The 24,128-nt window shown below is 38.4% G+C and overlaps 1 protein-coding gene across 2 annotated transcripts in view; it reads right to left on the bottom strand.

The window, feature by feature from the left end:
* Positions 1-24,128, bottom strand: part of TARS1 (threonyl-tRNA synthetase 1) — a 137,398-nt gene that overhangs the window by 60,126 nt on the left and 53,144 nt on the right. For both annotated transcript variants that reach the window (XM_053701184.1, XM_053701183.1), the window contains exons 13-15: positions 21,173-21,310; positions 19,266-19,343; positions 4,665-4,765 (exon numbers count right to left, since the gene is read on the bottom strand). In XM_053701184.1, the coding sequence (XP_053557159.1) occupies positions 4,665-4,765; positions 19,266-19,343; positions 21,173-21,310 (317 nt within the window). The remainder of the gene's footprint in view (positions 1-4,664; positions 4,766-19,265; positions 19,344-21,172; positions 21,311-24,128) is intronic.

Raw genomic sequence — 24,128 nt, 5'->3', positions numbered from 1 at the left:
AGATGTGGGACTGCTATGGGGGAAAATTTGCCCCGTCCTTTGCCAACCTGTATATGGGTTGGTGGGAGCGGTCCCACATCTATGGAGATAAAAATACCTACAAGGTCAATGTGGTGCTATATAGGCGCTACATTGATGACCTGCTTTTCATTTGGCAAGGGTCTCAGTGTGAGGTTGAAGGGTTTGTACAGCAACTTAATACCAACAGTGTTGGTCTTAAGTTTACATTTGAAAGTCAGTTGCGATTTGTGAATTTTCTTGACATCACACTGACGGGAAATGCTAATGGACATATTTCCATTGATCAGTACAGAAAACCCATAACTAAAAATACCCTTCTGCATGTGAGAAGTTGCCACCAGAGGCATGTCCCCTTTGCAGTTGCAAAGGGGCAGCTAATCAGGGTGAAGAGGAATTGCTCTGATGAAATTGCTTATACAGAACAGAGCAGGGCAATGAGGGACCGTCTATACCATAGAGGTTACCCCAGACATGTTATTGACAGGGCCCAATCGCAGGTGGATAAGATTGATAGGAGGCACCTATTAGGAGAACCGGAGAGCTTTAGGTCATCATCTGCACAGGCGTCGTCCAAAGTTACATTTGTAACGGATTATAGTGATGAATACCAGGATATTTATAAAATAGACAATAAGCATTTTTGCATGTTGGCTGCTGACGACAAACTACAGAACAGTGTAGAGAGAGGTTTGCGCTGCTTCTATAGGCGCAGTAAGACAACTGGCAAAGTGCGTGGCTTACACATAGGGGGAAGTACAGATGCGGCAGGTCTAGGTGCAGACCGTGTGAGTTTTGTATCTTTTCAGATACGTTCCGGTCATTAGTCACAAGAGAGGAGTTTAAGATCCAGTCCTGCCTCAACTGTACATCCTCCTATCTCATTTACCTCATTACATGTGTCGAGTGTTGCCTACAATATGTAGGTCTTACGACAACTGAGGTTAATACAAGAATACGGAACCATTTGTCAACTATCAAATTTGGTGAGGCTACTACCCCCCTTGTTAAACATTTCAAGAATGTACATCATAAAAGAAATGACACCTTTAGATGGCAAGCCATTGAATATATCAAATCCCCCCTCAGGGGAGGTGACAGGGATAAAATTCTGGGCAAACGTGAAATGTTTTGGGTCTTTAAATTCAAAGCTAGGGTACCCAAGGGGCTAAACTCAGAGTACGATTTAATTAACTATTGGAAATAATCTTATAGTTTCTCTATATGGGAAACTTGTGTACATTTATATTCAATTGTGCACTCTGTTTCTATTGGTTGATTTTTGACTACTCTGTGTTGAGCTGTCTACTTGAAAAATATATACTTGAAAAATATATCTGAAATATATACAAGTGATAAAAAAGGAACTTAAAGGGCCTATTGGCCTTTATGCAATATGACTTTACCACTTCTGGGATACTTACTAGATGGGCTGTTAGTTTAGTTGGTCTTAGAACCATGTTCCAATTGGGAATTTGGTCTGGTACACGTAGTCTACATTAATATGATCACTTGGCTTTATTGCTGTCAACCAAGAATGATTTCTATATTTGTGACATAACATTTATTATTCCTCTAATTTTTGTTGAATGTAGTTATATGTATTTAATTCTATACTGATTCATACCATTTTTTAACATGGTGTGCATTGTCACAAATTGTAGAGCAACACTTCTTGATATTGAATTGAGTGCCAGCAAGTTTGCTGCCTTTTGAGATAGATATATACCGATATAGATATATATATGTAGAAGAAGGGCACTCTCAGGGTTTGTATAGAGACAAATATTTTCTTTATTTTTAGAACATTAATACATGGTCGACGTTTCGGCCCTCAGTTGGGCCTTCATCAGGACAGGTATTATCTTTAAACTGCCGAGTGGCAGTAATCACAGATCCAAACAAGCGATTCGCTTGTTTGGATCTGTGATTACTGCCACTCGGCAGTTTAAAGATAACGTCTTTCCGAAACGTCGACCATGTATTAATGTTCTAAAAATAAAGAAAATATTTGTCTCTATACAAACCTTGAGAGTGCCCTTCTTCCACACTGTTCTCTAACTATCTCTCATAAGGATTGCACCCGTGTATTGGCATCTGTTTGCCTTATTTTTGCATCGATTGCATTAGTGCGTGTAGATTTCTCTCCTTCTTAGGGTATTTGCAACACATACTGTAACATGTTTTATGATAAACATTATGAGCAACTTGATTGTTTGAACTATTTTGCTTATATATATTTGATATACTGTATCATGTATGTATTTATCTTTATATGTTTATTTAAGTGTATTATGTTACATAACACTTTAATACTATTTCTATTGGATTATCTATATCTGATCTTATCACTTAGAATTGTCGAATGAGATTGATTCTGCATTAAGGGTTAATCCTAAAGGTGGTGGCTAGGCTTCACAGGCATTGATTGTATTGATTGTCCAATTATTTTCTTGCTTTGCTTTTAAAAGGGCACCACAGGTATACTGAATTAGCTATGATTATGGCTGTATAGCCGAAACATGTTAGCTTTCAGTTTGCCTGTGTTGCCTTGCTAACCTGTATATGGACCCTCCTGGAACCTTTTAATCGTTGGTGAATAAAAGATATAGTTTTTAACTTGCCCTGGATTGTCCGCTTTCTTCATTTGTTCTACATTGCCTGAAAATCCAGGGGCAGAATGGGAGCATGGTGACTTTCTCACATATTCAGAAGCAGTAACAGGTTGGGCGTATATCACGGCTGATTGTGGTTGGCGTTGGGGCTGCCTGGACACGCCCCCTTCTCTCCCTCCCACTTCAACCGGTGAGCGGAGCACATGACGTGTGCATACAGCGGATACCTGAGCAAGCTTTCAAAGGTATGAGGAAGTGACCCCGCGGCTCGGACACACTACGGAGCGGTAAGGAATGCACGGCTGTTGCTAGAGAACTGGTTGCTCGCATTTTACTTGCAATTCCTACCGAGTGTGTGCACTTTAATGCTTAAAGCTGTATGTCACAGGAACCATGACATTTGATTGTTTGGGAGAGACTGCCATTCTATAAATCCTTTTTGGGACACTGCTATCTGTGGATATCATTGGATAGATTTGTTTGTTTATATCTACCATTACACAAGTGAGGACTTTTTACAACACTTCCGTACCTTTTGGCTCAGTAAAAAACTCTTACACTGGACTATATATATATATATATATATATATATATATATATATATATATATATATATATATATATATATATATATATATATATATATATATATATATATATATATATATATATATATATATATATATATATATATATATATATATATATATATATATATATAAAACCACTGCACTATTCGGCATTCCCAACGTTTCGGTCCTCACATTGGACCTTTGTCAAGGGAACAAATCTGTCAAAACAGTACACAGGTAATCACAAAAAGTTCTACTTACATATTTACAATGCCACACATAGAAAAAACACAGAACAAATCATCAAACCGGAAGTGATGTCATACCTGATCCGGGTCCGACTATCACATACTTCCCTTTCATTAACCAAAAGACTTTAAGGCCCCCAGGCCAAACAACAAGCCAATCAGAGGAGCAAGTCGTAACTATCGCCCTGACAACCAGCAAGCAGAAAAAAGTGAACACTACTTGCAGCAAAATAAAAATATACTTGCAATTAAAAAAAATAAAAAAATAAATAAAAAAAAATTAAAACATTATTATTTTTACCAAAAGATGTATCTAGAGCCGGATCAGAGAGTGACAAACACTTAGGGAATACAAATCTATTACAAAAGTCTAAACCTAAACATAATATAGATGGAAGTGGCACAAGCATTGAAAAAAATGGATTTACTCAGTACTATGCTCCTAAGCATACATATTTTATCTCACTTCAAATACAGCAAAAATATAGTGTAACAGTGGATCTCTATCTCTCAGAGAGAAAACATGATAACTTTACTTGTTTATTTAACCCCCACGGGGCCATTGTTTGTAGGCGATAAATCCACAGAGTGACCCATTACTCAATAAAAAGTTAGGTCAACTCCCACTTGTGGGTTTCAAAAGGGGAAGAAACCTTAAGCACCTGTTGGTCAAGAGCGATAGTTACGCCTTGCTGCTCTGATTGGCTTGTTGTTTGGCCTGGGGGCCTTAAAGTCTCTGGTTAATGAAGGGGAAGTATGCGATAGCCGGACCCGGATCAGGTATGACATCACCTCCGGTTTGATGATTTGTTCTGTGTTTCTATGTGTGGCATTTTAAATATGTAAGTACAACTTTTTGTGATTACCTATGTACTGTTTTGACAGATCTGTACCCTTGACAAAGGTCCAATGTGAGGACCGAAACGTTGGGAATACCGGATTGTACTGGATATTAAAGAATTTATTTGAATTAAGCAAGAGTGCCTCGTTTACTATACAGTATGTGTGTGTATGTATATATATATATATATATATATATATATATATATATATATATATATATATATATATATATATATATATATATATATATATATATATATATATATATATATATATATATATATATATATATATATATATATATATATATACATATATACACACACACACACACACAAATGAATTGATGTCTAAACTGTCCAACTAACCTTACATAGGTGAGATTAAATCGTATAGGAAGCTGGAAATCCAGTTGAATTGTAGCGCACTGGTGGTATCGACCAATTGCATCTTTGATCTGGATATCAATCTAAGAAATATTGGAAAAAAGCAGATTATGTAAGAAGCGCAGATAATCACAACAAACATAATATATAAGTCAAATGAATCAACCAAAAAAATAAATTTCAAGCTTCATTATAAATCTCAGCAGTGCATTTAGCTTTTGGTTTGGGTAGTTCAACAAACGGCATTTGGATCATTTTAATTCAGATGTATTTCTTCAAAACAATGTGCTCTCTTTAGTTAAAAAAAGAACAGTATTTATAAAAGAGGAGCAATATTTATAAAAGAGGAGCTGTCCAACTTTTTTTTTTTTTTAAATACTATCCATTTGTAGAGCTACTTAGACAATATTAAAAAATAAGCTATTTATTATTATTATATATCTTAATCTCTCTTTAAAACAGAGGCTGCTGCAAACGGATATGATACAATTTTTGGTTAACGATTAAAGGAGCAGTTAACAATGAGACTGTAATATAAAATTTTTAATTGTGCTTTGCAATACACTTTAATTATGTAATTTGCTCCACTGTCCTGTAATTTAAAGTGAAGGTCCATTTTGATGAATTAGTGCCTGATATTTAATAAACCTATTAAAAACAAGGGCACTTTAATTCATCAAAATTGACATTTCACTGTTTTCTTCAAAAACTTACCTTTTAATCCTGAATGCCGCTCCAGCAATTCCCCCGGCCGTCGGAAGCCTCTGCAGACGTCAAAAAATGACAAATCAGGCTTCCTCCAATCACAGCTTCCCCCCCAGGGGAATCTTGGCCTGATGCAATGCTGTGTTCGGAGGAAGCCAGATTCGTCATTTTGGACCCGCGAAGACAGCTTGCGACGGGTGGAGGAAGTGCTGGAGCGGCTGCCAGGATTAAAAGGTAGGTTTTTGAAGAAAACAGTGAAATGTCAATTTTGATGAATTAAAGTGCCCTTGTTTTTAACCCCTTAATGACAACTGACGTACCAGGTACGTCATGCATTAACAACCAGTTAATGACAATAGACGTACCTGGTACGTCAGTTGTCTAACAGAGTGCTGGAAGCGATCGCAATCGCTTCCAGCAGCTCTCAGGGTATTGCAGTGATGCCTCCATATGGAGGCATCCTGCAATACCTTTTTAGAAGACTCCGATGCAAAGAGAGCCACTCTGTGGCCCTCTCTGCACCGGTAGCGATGGTGCCGTTCGTTGGTGGGTGGGAGCATAACAGGGAGGCGGGTGGGCGGCCCATCGCTACCCGGCATCCGGTTCCTGTAAGTGCAATGTGCACGCCAGGTGCCGGGAGCGTGCGCGATTAGCTGGCCACTGACACCAATGAGGAGGGAAGAGGGGGGAAAAAAGATTTTAAAAAAATAAATATATAAGGATCTGGGAGGGGGAGGGGTTGGGGTATTGTGGGGGGCTGCTACACTACAGAAAACATTAATAATGGCGAAAAGACAAAAAAATACTTTTGTTTTTGGGGCAAATTGGGTACTGGCAGACAGCTGCCAGTACCCAAGATGGCGGCAATTAGGTAGGGGAGAGGGTTAGAGAGCTGGGGGGGGGAATCATGGAGGTTGGGGCTAAGGCAGGGGTCCATCACAGCTAAAACATTTTATTTTTTTTAATAAAAAAAAAAAGAAAAACTCCTTTTATTTAGTACTGGCAGACTTTCTGCCAGTACTTAAGATGGCGGGGACATTTGAGGGGTGGGGGAGGGAAGAGAGCTGTTTGGGAGGGATCAGGGGGTGGGATGTGTCAGGTGGGAGGCTGATCTCTACACTAAAGCTAAAATTAACCCTGCAAGCTCCCTACAACCTACCTAATTAACCCCTTCACTGCTGGGCATAATTTACGTGTGGTGCGCAGCAGCATTTAGCAGCCTTCTAATTACCAAAAAGCAATGCCAAAGCCATATAAGTCTGCTATTTCTGAACAAAGGGGATCCCAAAGAAGCTTTTACAACAATTTGTGCCATAATAGCACAAGCTGTTTGTAAATACTTTCAGTGAGAAACCTAAAATTGTGAAAAATGAATTTTTTTTAATTGTTTGCTCGCATTTGGCGGTGAAATAGTGGCATAAAATATATCAAAATGGGCCTAGATCAATACTTGGGGTTGTCTACTACACTACCCTAAAGCTAAAATTAACCATGCAAGCTCCCTACAACCTACCTAATTAACCCCTTCACTGCTGGGCATAAATTTATGTGTGGTGCGCAGCAGCATTTAGCGGCCTTCTAATTACCAAAAAGCAACCCCAAAGCCATATAAGTCTGCTATTTCTGAACATAGGGGATCCCAAAGAAGCATTTACAACCATTTGTGCCTTAATTGCAGAAGCTGTTTGTAAATAATTTCAGTGGGAAACCTAAAGTTTGTGACAAAATTTGTGAAAAAGTGAACTTTTTTTTTATTTGATGACATTTGGCGGTGAAATGGTGGCATGAAATATACCAAAATGGACCTAGATCAATACTTTGGGTTGTCTTCCAAAAAAAAATATATACATGTCAAGGGATATTCAGGTTTTCCTGACAGATATCAGGGTTCCAATGTAACTAGCGCTAATTTTGAAAAAAAGGGGTTTGGAAATAGCAAAGTGCTACTTGTATTTATTGCCCCATAAATTGCAAAAAAAAGCAAAGAGCATGTAAACATTGGGTATTTCTAAACTCAGGATAAAATTTAGAAACTATTTAGCATGGTTGTTTTTTTGGTGGTTGTAGATGTGTAACAGATTTTGGGGGTCAAAGTTAGAAAAAGTGTGTTTTTTTCAATTTTTTCCTCATATTTTATATTTTTTTATAGGAAATTATAAGATATGATGAAAATAATGGTATCTTTAGAAAGTCCATTTAATGGCGAGAAAAATGGTATATAATGTGTGAGTACAGTAAATGAGTAAGAAGAAAATTACAGCTAAACGCAAACACAGCAGAAATGTAAAAATAGCCTTTGTCATTAAGGGTAAGAAAATTGAAAAATGGTCTGGTCATTAAGGGGTTAATAGGTTTATTAAAAACTGGGCACTAGGGGGGCGGAGCCAACAGCCGTTGAGCCCAGACGCATATATGTTGAGCTCCTCATCTAGTCTAAATACATATATATTTAGGGCAAAAAATCTAAGTTTCTTTAACATATCAGTGACTACCTTGATTCTAGGGCATTTTAACACAAACGACTGATAAGGTGCAACAGAAGTTTATTGAGAGGAGACTTGTGCATCGTATATGATTTACAGGGTGGCTCTGATTCCGCTATAGCCGACACCGGCTACATCTGTAGCTCTCTATCTGCTGACCATGGACGAGATTCGGATGCTTCTTTCGCAGCTAGCGAGACAGATGCAAGGCAACTTCCTCGAGCTAACATCCATGCTTAGAGCGCCATGCGCCATAGGAGATGATCTGAAAACCAAGATGGCGGAAAGCAGAGATGAAGACCCAAGGACGCAGACCAGGCAAGCTGAACCCCTCACCGCTAGCAGAGAGGAAAATCGGATACCGCATGAAAGTACAGTTAAGGTACTAGAGGTGGCATCATTCGAGAGGGGACTGCTTGGCCCACGCGCTACTAGTAAAAATAATATGGCCATACAGCAGCACGGCACCAACCTGAAAATTTCCCGCTCAGACACTTACAACATAGCTGCCGCTATTCTGAACAGCGATCCTGCTACTGAAAGTACTTTGGCTGCTGGTCTGCCATTATTAAATGCTGGGGGAGCGCACTGTAATTCCCCGAAGGGAGAAATCCATAGTGGGGATAACATAACCCACAGTGACACACTAAAATGCCCCTATGATCCGGGTGGCCGGATTTACTTCATACCGGGCAGAGGATATAGTGAGAGTCAGGCCTGGGACACTTGCGCCACTTGCATATACCATCAAGTATTGGAACGGCTTTGCTATGCACTCAGTCTGGCTACTGTCTCCTAGACACTAATCTCCAGATCTCCCTGCAATTACTTGGGTCATTTGCTCGACAATAGCGGTAGCACTTTGGGACTCACTTCAGTCTATTTGATAACTGCTATAAGATGCGTGCATTAGCTAGGCGCCTGTACTGACCGTTCAAGCTAATAGGAGACAAATCTAGATAAGACTGCTCCTATGATTTCTTAATTGAGATTCAACCTCTATGGTCCTCCTTAACATACCAAACGACATACTCAGAGCAATGACCTCGTATGTTTGAGGTACAAGATTGCTACAGTTATCACAATTCAGAACAGCATAATATGGTGAACTATGTTATGGGACTCTGTTATACGCATATACATTCCCACTAGATGCCTGTCTGGGACTTATATTCAGAGTACTCATATAGTACAGGTGCCCAGATTTACTGCTGATGATAAAAGTTACAGTGTACTTCAATATTTGATTTCTTGCTTCCAATATATATTTAGCTTGTTATGCGAAACATTACTCTATATTCTCACATGCTACATGATCTAGTACATAACTCATTTATTCTAACAGCTGAGTAGAGTATCATACTATATGTAGAATGTTATAAGGTTCCTTATATGTTGAAGTTTGTTTTATATAGAGATTTCAATACTATATTTGCATTGATAAGCCTAATATACGGCAATATTTGTTAGATGTGCAGTCAGTACCTGCTAAAATTTCGGATGGCAGTTTTGGAAATTTTTACTATCTTTCATGTGTTATTATTCCTTTTTTCCCCTCATATGCTTAGCTCCAGATAAGGTTAAAATGTTCAAGATACCTACTAAGCTAGCTATGCGACCTGGAGGTATGTGTTGTATATTATTGCCAATCTCTATGTCTGTAATATAAATTTATGCACACGGAGGAAAACTATGCTGTCTGCAGCTGCTGCTTAAGCAAACAGAGTGCTCATTTAGGCCCTCTTACTATACTAAATTGCCTGTTTATAAAATACGATGCTCAATTTCCAAGTGTAAGAGCGGCACATCTTGGCGCAAATATTTCGCCTCTAAATTTTTAGGTTAGATATTTAGATACTCTAGCATAAGTGGTATTATATAGTGGCAGTATTATAAGCCTAGCAACCTCTAAGGTAGGGGATAATGATTTTTTCTAATATAGATTGGTGCACTCTATTATGTGAGTAAGCACCTTATAGATATTGACACAATGGTTACATGTACTATGCCCTTATCTCCAATGTCCCCGTACTTACTGGTCATCTGCCACATAATACATTTTTGCTTTAAACCATATATGTTAGGTTGCATTTTGGCATTACACTGATCCCAAGAGCTGCTATGGCCCTGAATTAAGGTATTTGAGGAACTCTTCTACTCCTACCTGACTAAGTTATATATATTTAAGTATTAAACCTCGAGCTCTCCTGTAGAGCCCTTAATGCAGTAATATACTACTGCCGTATAACAGTAACATGCCAGTTATAGGTTACGTTTGCCCAGCCCTGCTATGTAGCGACAATATAGTACATATATGACAATACCAACTCCACTGTACTGTGACATCAGCATGCTCTTATAAGTGTGTAGCTTGCATATAGTGGATATGTTTGTTCTGCAATTAGGACACCTTATTTATATATTACATTTAATGCACAAGATATAACTGTTTTATATCTCCTTAACTGTTATTAGACACCAAAATGAGAAATGTCTGTTCTTATATTTACAAGACATAACTGTTTAATGTCTTCTCAAATGGCCTATGGAAGGTGTATTATGTATCATACTCCAATTCAGCTAGTCAACACGCTTGATACGTAATGCTTGGATAAGTTTATATGATACCGGATTCATTACTCTCTGGGTCAGTTCTGAACACCTATGTGAAGTGCTGCCACTGTGATATGTATGCATTTGTTTGTGAGGTATTTATGCAACTTTTGAGCCCCCCTGAATGTTTCAGCAGAGTAACCTTTTGCTACTATTTAGATACTTCACCTAGTGTTATGTCACTTTGCCCCACTGCCTACTCCTGATTAGACTAATTCTATAGGGCATATCTAATCAATCTTATCTTTTTAGTAATCCAGAAGCCAGATCTATGGTCCCTAAGGTTGGACTCTCCTAAACACACCCCGGGTACCTGGTACCCTATGCTATTTATACTTACTTATATATGGCTCCGCCCTCCCACCTCCTTTTCCTATACATATAGCGGTGCTTACCCGCTGAATATCCCCTTCCCCCTATTTATCTCGGCCCAAGAGTGGCTGATACTTATGCTAACCCTCCACAGGTCGATAATATGGTCTTAGGTAATATTTTATTAGAATGTGGAGTTCATACGCTGATATTATAAAAAGAAGTTCTATTTTATCTCGCCAAAGATATTGTCTATCCTCATAACCAGAATTGAAATGTATTTTATCTTGCTGTATGTGCATATTGCTTTTTCAATAATGCCTATGTATAGACCATGTATTATTTTCTTTGTTGTAACTTTTGTTTTAGGGCGAGTCACTGTTTAGATGATATATGCTTTAACTTCAATAAAAAAATTATTTTCAAAAAAAAAAAAAAACCGGGCACTAATTCATCAAAATGGACCTTCACTTTAACTCTGAAAATTAGGAGGGTTCCAATTCCAATGTTTACGTTATAATACAGGACACTCGGCTGCATCCTGAAGAGGTTAACAACATTTTGTGAAGCTAAAAACATTGCTACCAAAAAAAAGTTTAGATTAATTTATGCATTTCTGATCCGTAACACATTTCATATATACATGCTGCCATCTTGTGGCTTGCTAAGAAACTGCATGTAAATGTAGGTTTTATATGAATGGATGTAAATAGAAATTTGTATTAACCAAAGTACTATACTTACAACACTATGAACTTTTGATTAACACCTAGGAATGTGCATTTGGATCTTTCCTGAGGTTCCGAAAGAGGAAGTATGCAGCGATTTGTGCCCTTCGGATATTTTCGTAGCTGGATTGATTCTTGTAAAAGATCCCCACTTCAAGATCTGGATTTTCAAAGATCTTAGTGTGTGGATCTTTTACAGGAATCAATCCGACTACAAAAATTATCCAAAGTCTTTCAAATTTGGATCCTCACGAAGGATCTTAATGCACATCCCTATTAAACAAATTATATTAAAATGTGAAATGCTAATGTTCTAAACTAATCAACTGATTAGCATGGGATGTTATTATTTTACAACTGTAGACAGTTCATTCATTTTCACTGATTCTATCTCAAATTCATCTGGTCGATTCACCAACATATATTCTACCACATGGACATTTAATCAAGCATATTCCAAAAATCTGTATTATGTGTAAAGAAACCAGTTAAACTTTTGCTTTGTTTAAAGGCTGACATGGGACATTCTTATTAATATTGGGGTTACAATTTCTTTATATCCCCCCAATATTATTGTGTGCTTTAATAATTTAAATGTCCCTATAAGTAAAAGTTGTTTTACATAATAGAACATTTTTATCTAACATTAAACTAATACACCAGTATTAGTCGTGTACTTCCTGCTTTGGTCATTGGCTATGTAAGGAGGAAGTACACAGCTGATATTGCCACATTTCTTTCAGTTGACTAAGTTGATTTTAAAGAGCTTTTACATTATTTTTCAGGTAAAAGGAAAATGTTATCCCTTCATATAGCTAACAGAATATTTTTGAGTACAGAGTCCCTGTAATTACAAGACATTTATGTTGTGCTGCTATGGAACATATCAGCCAGGTCTTATTGTTTTTAAAACAAATTAACATGGTTTATTGTAATTGTTTTCTATAGCTGAATTCTACCCACCATCTGCCTTCTTCTTAATAAATTGCATTGTTTTGCCATTGTTATCAGTTAAAGCCAATTAAGGAAATGTGTAGCAGGGTTAGCCTTCAAAGTTAACAGGATGCATTTTAAGTTCTAAGAATTAGGAAATCAGAGCTAAATCACATGGATCAATATAAATAATTAAAGTATATTGCAAATTTGTTTCATTAAGCATAACTAAACATTTAATATACACATCTTAATTTTTACTGTCCCTTTAAATGCAGGTTCGTAACAGCTGAAAGTCACAGCCTGTGCTGCCTTTTTCCCCCCACCAATTGTTACTCAATATTTTACTTTTACATTTCTGCTCTTAACCCTTTACATGGATGGGTGTGTTAACTCAAATATTTTTGTCTGTAATTCTTAAAAAAAAAAAAATCTTAAAAAAAGACATAGTAATCAACACACACTTAAAGGGACAGTAAACATAGAAAATAATGTTATATAATTCTGCACATAGTGCAGAATTATATAACATTATATTAGTGCTAGAATTATATATCCTAATACTGCCTGCAAAGTTTTATTTAAAAAAACATAATTTATGCTTAACTGATAAATTTATTTCTCTTGTAGTGTGTTCAGTCCACGGGTCATCCATTACTTATGGGATATATTCTCCTTCCCAACAGGAAGTTGCAAGAGGATCACCCAAGCAGAGCTGCTATATAGCTCCACCCCTCACATGTCATATCCAGTCATTCGACCGAAACAAGACGAGAAAGGAGAAACTAGGGTGCAGTGGTGACTGGAGTTTTAATTAAAATTTAGAACCTGCCTCAAAAAAAGACAGGGCGGGCCGTGGACTGAACACACTACAAGAGAAATAAATTTATCAGGTAAGCATAAATTATGTTTTCTCTTGTTAAGTGTGTTCAGTCCACGGGTCATCCATTACTTATGGGATACCAATACCAAAGCTAAAGTACACGGATGATGGGAGGGACAAGGCAGGAACATTAAACAGAAGGAACCACTGCCTGTAGAACCTTTCTCCCAAAACCAGCCTCCGAAGAAGCAAAAGTGTCAAATTTGTAAAATTTTGAAAAGGTATGAAGTGAAGACCAAGTTGCAGCCTTGCAAATCTGTTCAACAGAGGCCTCATTCTTAAAGGCCCAGGTGGAAGCCACAGCTCTAGTGGAATGAGCTGTAATTCTTTCAGGGGGCTGCTGTCCAGCAGTCTCATAGGCTAAACGTATTATGCTACGAAGCCAAAAAGAGAGAGAGGCGGCCGAAGCCTTTTGACCTCTCCTCTGTCCAGAATAAACGACAAACAGAGAAGAAGTTTGCCGAAAATCCTTAGTTGCCTGTAAGTAGAACTTCAGGGTACGGACTACGTCCAGATTATGCAAAATCTGAAGAAGGGTTAGGACATAATGATGGAACAACAATCTCCTGATTGATATTCCTATTAGAAACAAACTTAGGTAAAAATCCAGGTTTAGTACGCAAAACTACCTTGTCTGAATGAAAAATCAGATAAGGAGAATCGCAATGTAAGGCAGATAACTCAGAGACTCTTCGAGCCGAGGAAATAGCCATCAAAAACAGAACTTTCCAAGATAAAAGCTTAATATCAATGGAATGAAGGGGTTCAAACGGAACACCCTGAAGAACTTTAAGAACCAAGTTTAAGCTCCACGGAGGAGCAACAGTTTTAAACACAGGCTTAATCCTAGCCAAAGCCTGACAAAAAGCCTGAACGTCTGGATTCTCTGCCAGACGTTTGTGTAAAAGAATAGACAGAGCAGAAATCTGTCCCTTTAACGAACTAGCGGATAAACCCTTTTCTAAACCCTCTTGTAGAAAAGACAATATCCTAGGAATCCTAACCTTACTCCATGAGTAACTCTTGGATTCACACCAATGTAAATATTGACGCCATATCTTATGGTAAATTTTTCTGGTAACCGGTTTCCGAGCCTGTATCAATGTATCAATAACGACTCAGAGAAACCACGCTTTGAGAGAATCAAGCGTTCAATCTCCATGCAGTCAGCCTCAGAGAAATTAGGCTTGGATGGTTGAAAGGACCCTGAAGTAGAAGGTCCTGCCTCAGAGGCAGAGACCATGGTGGACAGGACGACATGTCCACTAGGTCTGCATACCAGGTCCTGCGTGGCCACGCAGGCGCTATCAGAATCACCGATGCTCTCTCCTGTTTGATCCTGGCAATCAGACGAGGCAGCAACGGAAACGGTGGGAACACATAAGCCATGTTGAAAATCCAAGGGGCTGCTAGTGCATCTACCAGCACCGCTCCCGGGTCCCTGGACCTGGATCCGTAACAAGGAAGCTTGGCGTTCTGGCGAGAAGCCATGAGATCCAGTTCCGGTTCGCCCCAACGAAGAATCAGTTGAGCAAATACCTCCGGGTGAAGTTCCCACTCCCCCGGGTGAAAGGTCGGGCGGCTTAGAAAGTCCGCCTCCCAGTTCTCCATGCCTGGGATGTAGATCGTTGACAGATGGCAAGAGTGAGACTCTGCCCAGCGAATTATCTTTGAGACTTCTAACATCGCTAGGGAACTCCTGGTTCCCCCTTGATGATTGATGTAAGCCACAGTCGTGATGTTGTCCGACTGATATCTGATGAACCTCATTGTTGCTAACTGAGGCCAAGCTAGAAGAGCATTGAATATCGCTCTTAATTCCAGAATGTTTATTGGAAGGAGTTTCTCCTCCTGAGTCCATGATCCCTGAGCCTTCAGGGAATTCCAGACTGCGCCCCAGCCTAGAAGGCTGGCATCTGTTGTTACAATCGTCCAATCTGGTCTGCGAAAAGTCATTCCCTTGGACAGATGAATCCGAGACAACCACCAGAGAAGAGAATCTCTGGTCTCCTGGTCCAGATTTAGTAAAGGGGACAGATCTGAGTAATCCCCATTCCACTGACTCAGCATGCATAATTGCAGCGGTCTGAGATGCAGGTGCGCAAATGGCACTATGTCCATTGCCGCGACCATTAAGCCGATTACTTCCATGCACTGAGCTACTGATGGACTTGGAATGGAATGAAGGACACGGCAAGCATTTAGGATTTTTGATAACCTGGACTCCGTCAGGTAAATCTTCATCTCTACAGAATCTATAAGAGTCCCTAGAAAGGGAACCCTTGTGAGTGGTAACAGAGAACTCTTTTCCATGTTCACTTTCCATCCATGCGACCTCAGAAATGCTAGAACTATCTCTGTATGAGACTTTGCATTTTGAAAACTTGACGCTTGTATCAGAATGTCATCTAAGTACGGAGCCACCGCTATGCCTCGCGGTCTTAGTACCGCCAGAAGCGAGCCCAGAACCTTTGTAAAAATTCTCGGGGCCGTAGCTAACCCGAAGGGAAGAGCTACAAACTGGTAATGCCTGTCTAGAAAGGCAAACCTTAGGTACCGATAATGATCTTTGTGAATCGGTATGTGAAGGTAGGCATCCTTTAAGTCCACTGTGGTCATATACTGACCCTCTTGGATCATGGGAAGGATGGTTCGAATAGTCTCCATTTTGAATGATGGAACTCTTAGGAATTTGTTTAAGATCTTTAGGTCCAAGATTGGTCTGAAGGTTCCCTCTTTCTTGGGAACCACAAACAGATTTGAGTAAAATCCTTGCCCTTGTTCCGTCCGCGGAACTGGGTGGATCACCCCCATTACTAGGAGGTCTTGTACACAGTGAAGAAAAGCCTCTTTCTTTATTTGGTTTGCTGATAACCTTGAAAGATGAAATCTCCCTTGTGGAGGAGAAGCTTTGAAGTCCAGAAGATATCCCTGAGATATGATCTCCAACGCCCAGGGATCCTGGACATCTCTTGCCCAAGCCTGGGCAAAGAGAGAAAGTCTGCCCCCCACTAGATCCGTTTCCGGATAGGGGGCCCTCTCTTCATGCTGTCTTAGGGGCAGAAGTAGGCTTTCTGGCCTGCTTGCCCTTGTTCCAGGACTGGTTGCTTTTCCAACCCTGTCTGTAACGAGCAGCAGTTCCTTCCTGTTTTGGAGCGGAGGAAGTTGATGCTGCTCCTGCCTTGAAATTACGAAAGGCACGAAAACTAGACTGTTTGGCCTTTGATTTGGCCCTGTCCTGAGGAAGGGTGTGACCCTTACCTCCAGTAATGTCAGCAATAATCTCCTTCAAGCCGGGCCCGAATAAGGTTTGCCCTTTGAAAGTAATATTAAGCTATTTAGATTTAGAGGTTACATCTGCTGACCAGGATTTAAGCCATAGCGCTCTGCGCGCCTGAATGGGGAATCCGGAGTTCTTAGCTGTTAGTTTGGTTAAATGCACAACGGCATCCGAAACAAATGCATTAGCTAGCTTAAGGGCTTTAAGCTTGTTCAAAGTCTCATCCAATGGTGCTGTGCGAATAGCCTCTTCCAGAGACTCAAACCAGAAAGCCGCTGCAGCAGTGACGGGCGCAATGCATGCAAGGGGCTGTAAGATAAAACCTTGTTGAACAAACATTTTCTTAAGGTAACCTTCTAATTTTTTTATCTATTGGATCTGAGAAAGCACAGCTATCCTCCACCGGAATAGTGGTACGCTTGGCTAAAGTAGAAACTGCTCCCTCCACCTTAGGGACCGTCTGCCATAAGTCTCGTGTGGTGGCGTCTATTGGGAACATTTTTCTAAATATCGGAGGAGGGGAAAAAGGCACACCGGGTTTATCCCACTCCTTGTTAATAATCTCTGTAAGCCTTTTAGGTATAGGAAAATCGTCAGTACACACCGGTACCGCAGAGTATTTATCCAGCCTACATAATTTCTCTGGGATTGCAACCGTGTCGCAATCATTCAGAGGCGCTAATACCTCCCCTAGTAATACACAGAGGTTCTCAAGCTTAAATTTAAAATTAGAAATGTCTGAATCCGGTCTCCCTGGATCAGATCCTTCACCCACAGAATGAAGCTCTCCGTCCTCATGTTCTGCAAATTGTGACGCAGTGTCAGACATGGCCCTCATATCATCAGCGCGCTCTGTCCTTAACCCAGAGCTATCGCGCTTGCCTCTTAACTCAGGCAAATTAGATAATACTTCTTTCATAACATTAGCCATATCTTGTAAAGTGATTTGTAAGTGCCTTGATGTGATTGGCGCCACAATCTCACGCACCTCCTGAGCGGGAGGCAAAGGTACCGACACGTGAGGAGAGTTAGGCGGCATAACTTCCCCCTCGTTGTCTGGTGATAATTTCTTTACCGGTAAAGACAGACTTTTATTTAAAGTAACATCAATACAATTGGTACACATATTTCTATTGGGCTCCACATTGGCCTTTAAACATAATGAGCAAGCAGATTCATCTGTGTCAGACATGTTTAAACAGACTAGCAATGAAGCTATCAAGCTTGGAAATTTCTTTCAATAAGTTTACAAGCAATATAAAAAACGCTGCAGCGCTTTTAAAAACACAAAAAAAAACTGTCACAGTTGAAATAACAACGAACTAATACGGTTATAGCAACCAATTTTAAACAGTAAATGTATGAAATTAGCAGAGGATTGCACCCATTAGCAAAAGGATGATTAACCCCTCAATACCCAAAACGGATAATCAATTTAAGATTTAACGCTTTTCTCACAGTCAAACACACTGTCACAGGTCTGCTGTGACTGATTACCTCCCTCAAAAATGAATTTTGAAGACCCCTGAGCTCTCTGGAGACGTCCTGGATCAAAGAGGAAGAAGCAGGAAGACTGTGCTAGAAATTTTAACTGCGCAACAAGGCGCTAAAAAAAGGTCCCTCCCACTCATATCACAACAGTGGGAGACCTGATATAATGGTGTCTATGCAATACGTTAGCCATGTGGAAAGAAATCATGCCCAAAAAGATTTATCACCAAAGTACCTCACAAAACGAATAACATGCCAGTAAACATTTTAAAAAACAACTTTCCAGTGTTATGCAAAGTTATCACCAAGCCTGCTACCAGTCGCTTCTACTGCAGTTAAGGCTCATACATTTATTTCAGTACTAACAGTATTTAAAGTTAAATTCTAGTCCCTAGAAAATAACTCAACTGCGCATACATTTATCAGCCTGATACCAGTCGCTACTACTGCATTAAAGGCTGTACTTACGTCATATGGGTAACAGCAGTGTTTTCATAGTCAATTCCATTCCTAGAAAATATTTTACTGCACATACCTCATTTGCGGGGGACCCCGCATGCTATTCCCTTCTCTGAAAGTACCCCACTCCTCAGAATGTGCGAGAACAGCCAGTGGATCTTAGTTACGTCTGCTAAGATCATAGAAAAAACGCAGGCAGATTCTTCTTCTAAATACTGCCTGAGAGAACAAACAGCACACTCCGGTGCTATTTTAAAATAATAAACTTTTGATTGAAGAATGTTACTCCTGTCTCCTCTCACAACCTCCTTTGTTGAGACTTGCAAGAGAATGACTGGGTATGACATGTGAGGGGTGGAGCTATATAGCAGCTCTGCTTGGGTGATCCTCTTGCAACTTCCTGTTGGGAAGGAGAATATATCCCATAAGTAATGGATGACCCGTGGACTGAACACACTTAACAAGAGAAATACTGTTTTTCCAGACCTGCTCTCTGTGCTCTAGAAGAATGAATATGTTTTCTATGTTTACTGACCCTTTAATGCAGTTTATGCTAGCTTTCTGCCAGTAGAGAAACTTCTGAAGAACCCACAAATATATTAAAAAATGAATACATAAAAAAAAACAATAAATAAAATATTTTGAAGCGCAAAATGAAACGTGAATCTTCTTTATAAATGAAGAATAGTAACTAACCTTTGGTCCATAGAAGGCTCCGTCACCTGGATTTAAAACCCATTTTTCACCAAATTCATTTAAACTGTTCTCGAGTTGCTGAAAAACAAAAACGCAACTTATTGTAAACAAGGCATGTCAGCATCTTTCTTTATTGTAAATAGAGTGTGTAAGCATCCTTTTATTATTATATCAGCATCTTTTTATATGGAGAAATTATCTCTACTTTGTACATTGTTACTACATAAATTAGGAGAATCTGGCATCCCTATGGAAAGAAGTATCAGTAACAAGGTTTAAATGGAAAGTTCATATTTATGCCCATCGTATTTTAGGCATCTCTCTTCACATGAGAATGGAGCATGATCAGTGCTCCTGTTCCATATGAAGGCAGATGCCTGAACGTTAAAGTGACACTGCCTGTAAAGTTTATCTGCTGGTGCCGGCGGGAGGTGTGGGAAGGATGGTGGGCAGGTCCCCTACCTAAAGAAAAATGGTTTTGAAGAGAGAGGGAGGGGTGAGGCACTGCACTACAGAAAAGGGCCGATATGGGGGGTTGGGGCTAACCTACATAATCATCGCAGGGAGGGTGAGACCACTACACTACAGAATTATTATTTTTTAATGAAATAAAAAAAATGAATTGAATATTTAAAAAAATAAATAAAAAAAATCAGGTACTGGCAGACAGCAGCCAGTATCAAAGATGGCAGGAGGTGGAAGTGTTGAGGAGGGGGGGGGGGGAAATCACTACACTGTGGAATAATAATAATAAAAAAGATATACGCCCTAAACTGCATACTGGCAGTACCTTAGATGGTTGGAGTGTAATACTTACATTAAAAACGTATTTCCCTTAGAAGCTAATTAAGTAACCTTCTACCAGGAATTTCACGACTGTGGTGGGCAGCTGCAATTAGCAACCTTCTAATTACCAAAAACCAATGGGAAAGTCATGTATGTCTGCTTTTTTCCCCGACAAAAGGGGATGCCAGAAAAGCTTTTACAATCATTTGTTTCATGATTGTACAAGCGGTATGTAAATAATTTCAGTGAAAAACCCAAAACGTTTGTGAAAAAGATAATGATTTTATTTTTTATATGATAGCATTTGGAAGGGAAATGGTGGCATGAAATATACCTAAATTGGCCTAGATCAATAACTTGAGAAGTTCCGTTTACGGGCACATGATAAATAACCAGCTATTACAAGTGGATAGTTATTGCTACCCCAAGCTCACAATAGCAATTAGCGCTCAAAAAATTAACCAGTTTGTCCCCCAAAATATAGTATGTAGTGCTTATTAAAAAAAATAGTATTTAAAAAAAAAAAAAACTGCATATATATTTATATATTGTATATTTATAAACAAATATATATGTATATATTCATTTATATTTGCTGCCCATCGCTGTGCTTTTTACCCCCTTCACTGCACTAAGAACGAGGCTCCCATTGGAGTCTAAGGAAGCACACCCTCATGAGCACAATGCTTCCCTGCAATGCGAACATGAGGTTGCGTTCACATTACACCTAACTTGTAATACCAGTGCCCACTTGTAATCTGGCCCATAGTGTTTTGATACAAATTTAACAAAATGTTGTGTTCTGTTCAGTCAATTGTTGTGGTATAAGTGGACATTTTTTCTATGAAAAATCTTTAATGAAGTCTTCAGACTCCAGGCTAAAAAAAGTTCCAATGCAGATTTTACATTCTCAACATGAAAAAGTACTATGTAGATATTTCTGTTATATGTGTCATTTGGTACCGTGAGATATGTTGGGAGTATGTTGGAACATGCGAGATAAGATTGTACAATTATTTTTGTATCAGTGTTATTAACAAAATGAAAAAATTTAATGAAACAGTACATTGAAGACAAATCAAAGTGGTTAGCATTTTTGGGTTTATAGAGCACTTCCATACCTTCTCAGCTTGGTTCCACACTTCTATGTCACCAAGAAACTTCTCAGGACGAGTGGAGAGGTTTAGTTTGAAAGTGAAACCAAAGACATCGTACACAGAGCGCAGGAAATGCAGGCAGCTCTTTATCTCTTCTTCAATCTGCAATTAAGAACACAAACAAATCTCTGTCAAACATCTGACTCTGAATCCCCATTTGGATTTCCTATTATTGGAGTATATGTGCTTCATATTTTAAATCTTTTTTTCCCCACTTAAAAACAAAAATGTATGCTTACCTGATAAATTTCTTTCCGGACATGGAGAGTCATTCCAATTACTAGTGGGATATTAAACTCCTGGCAAGCAGGAGGAGGCAAAGAGCACCCCAGCAAAGCTGTTAAGTGTAACTTCCCTTACCCAAAATAATAATATCCCCAGTCATTCAGCCGAAGGAAAATGGAAAAAGAAGAAACACAAGGGAGAAAAGATGCCTGAGGTTTACTCAAAAAAACTGCCAAATTATAATTAAACAGAAGGCACCACCGCTTGAAGAACCTTTCTCCCAAAAGAAGCCTTAGCCGAGGCAAATGTATCAAATTTGTAGAATTTGGAAAAAGTATGCAAAGAGGACCATGTTGCCACCTAGCAAATCTGTTCCACAGAAGCTTCAATTTTGAAAGCCCAAGAAGAGGAGATAGCCCTAGTGGAATGAGCCATAATTCTCTCAGGAGGCTGCTGACCAGCAATCTCATAAGCAAAACGAATCATACTTCTTAACCAGAGGTAAAGAGTAGTAGAAGTGGCCTTCTTACCCTTACGCTTTCCAGAGAAAACAAACAAGGCAAAAGATTGCAGAAAATCTTTAGTAGCTTGTAGGTAAAATTTTAGAGCATGCACAACATCCAAGTTATGCAAAAGACATTCCTTATAAAAGAAGGATTAGTACAAAAAGAAAGAACTACAATTTCCTGATTAAGTAAAAATCTGTTAAAATCTGATAGCGCTCAACCTTGTGTCTGTAGCTCCTAGTATTGTGGGTACCAGCGCCCCCAAAAAGGTGAATGTAGTGCTAAAAATAAATACACAGAGCGCCTCCTAAAAGGCTAAGACACTAGTAGTGACAAGATTATTTAAATAAAAAATATATTGAAATTCTATAGGGGTATATAAAATATTTTATAAGCTACTTATAGCTAAAAAATATACAAACAAGATACAAAAGAGGATCCACTTAAAATTAACAATAAAATAGGCATATATCTATATAAAAAAACAATACAATTGATGTTAAAAACCACAACAATATACAATCTTAATCACAAAATAAATTACAATAAAACAGCTGTTGATGGTTGGATAAAAAATCTAAATATATAAAAACATCAATTTACTGAGTAGGTGTCCATAAATATGTAGGTCCCAAACTTTAAATTCTTTCCAGAGAGTGAATGTCCAATATGAAGATTCTATTTTAAACAGTTATCCTTATATATCCCTCGATAAACGGTGAAATGATGAAGTGTGTAAAAAAGAAAAACGTAGTGGTTTTCAAATCAAATTTCAAAAATTATTGTGAATATCCAAAAAATCCTGAAAAGATGTGATGAAGTGGGCGTGAATAATCAAAAATGTGTGTAATAATCCAAATGAATATCAGTCTTGATAAAGGCCCAGTTCTTAGGGCCGAAACGCGTTGACATATATATGGTAAGCTTCTTTTCAATTACTGACTAAGTTTGAATAGCAGTTTTGCACTATGTTATATTTGTTTTATTACAGGTATATCTTTGAATGAATTGATCCCTGGGACATAGGATCCATTTCTGTATTTTTTCCATCATTTACACACAGGAATAACTTTTTAGGAGCATCTCTTCACATCTTTTATTCACATAAGGGTCACTTTATAAGTGTGTTATTCACTTTAACACATCCTAAATATTAATTTGGATTATTTTTTCACATTTTTTCCTTTTTATTTTTTCATTGTTGTGTACACACATTTTTGATTATTCACGCCCACTTCATCACATCATCTTTTCAGGATTTTTTGGATATTCACAATAATTTTTGAAATTTGATTTGAAAACCACTACGTTTTTCTTTTTTACACACTTCATCATTTCACCGTTTATCGAGGGATATATAAGGATAACTGTTTAAAATAGAATCTTCATATTGGACATTCACTCTCTGGAAAGAATTTAAAGTTTGGGACCTACATATTTATGGACACCTACTCAGTAAAATTGATGTTTTTATATATTTAGATTTTTTATCCAACCATCAACAGCTGTTTTATTGTAATTTATTTTGTGATTAAGATTGTATATTGTTGTGGTTTTTAACATCAATTGTATTGTTTTTTATATAGATATATGCATATTTTATTGTTAATTTTAAGTGGATCCACTTTTGTATCTTGTTTGTATATTTTAGCTATAAGTAGCTTATAAAATATTTTATATACCCCTATAGAATTTCAATATATTTTTTATTTAAATAATCTTGTCACTACTAGTGTCTTAGCCTTTTAGGGGGCGCTCTGTGTATTTATTTTTAGCACTACAATTTCCTGATTAAGGTTTCGATCCGATACCACCTTAGGGAGAAAACCCAAATTAGTATGAAGGACCGCTTTATCTGCATGAAAGATAAGGTACAAAGAATCACACTACAGAGCTGCGAGCAGAAGAAATATCAAGGAGAAACAATACCTTCCAAGATAACAATTTGATATCAACAACAACATGCATTGGCTCAAACGGAGCCTGCTGCAAAACATTAAGAACAAGATTAAGGCTTCAAGGAGGAGCAACAGGTTTAAACACAGGCCTGACCAGGGCCTGTACAAAAGCTTGAACATTTGGTAAGTCTGCCAGACGTTTGTGCAAAAGGATAGATAATGCAGAAATCTGACCCTTCAGAGTACTAACTTGCAAACCTTTTTCCAGGCCTCCTGAAGAAAAGATAAAAT

This window comes from Bombina bombina, chromosome 2 (genome assembly GCF_027579735.1).
Source record: "Bombina bombina isolate aBomBom1 chromosome 2, aBomBom1.pri, whole genome shotgun sequence".
Lineage (NCBI taxonomy): Eukaryota > Metazoa > Chordata > Amphibia > Anura > Bombinatoridae > Bombina > Bombina bombina.
This window is presented reverse-complemented; position numbering and strand designations above follow the sequence as displayed.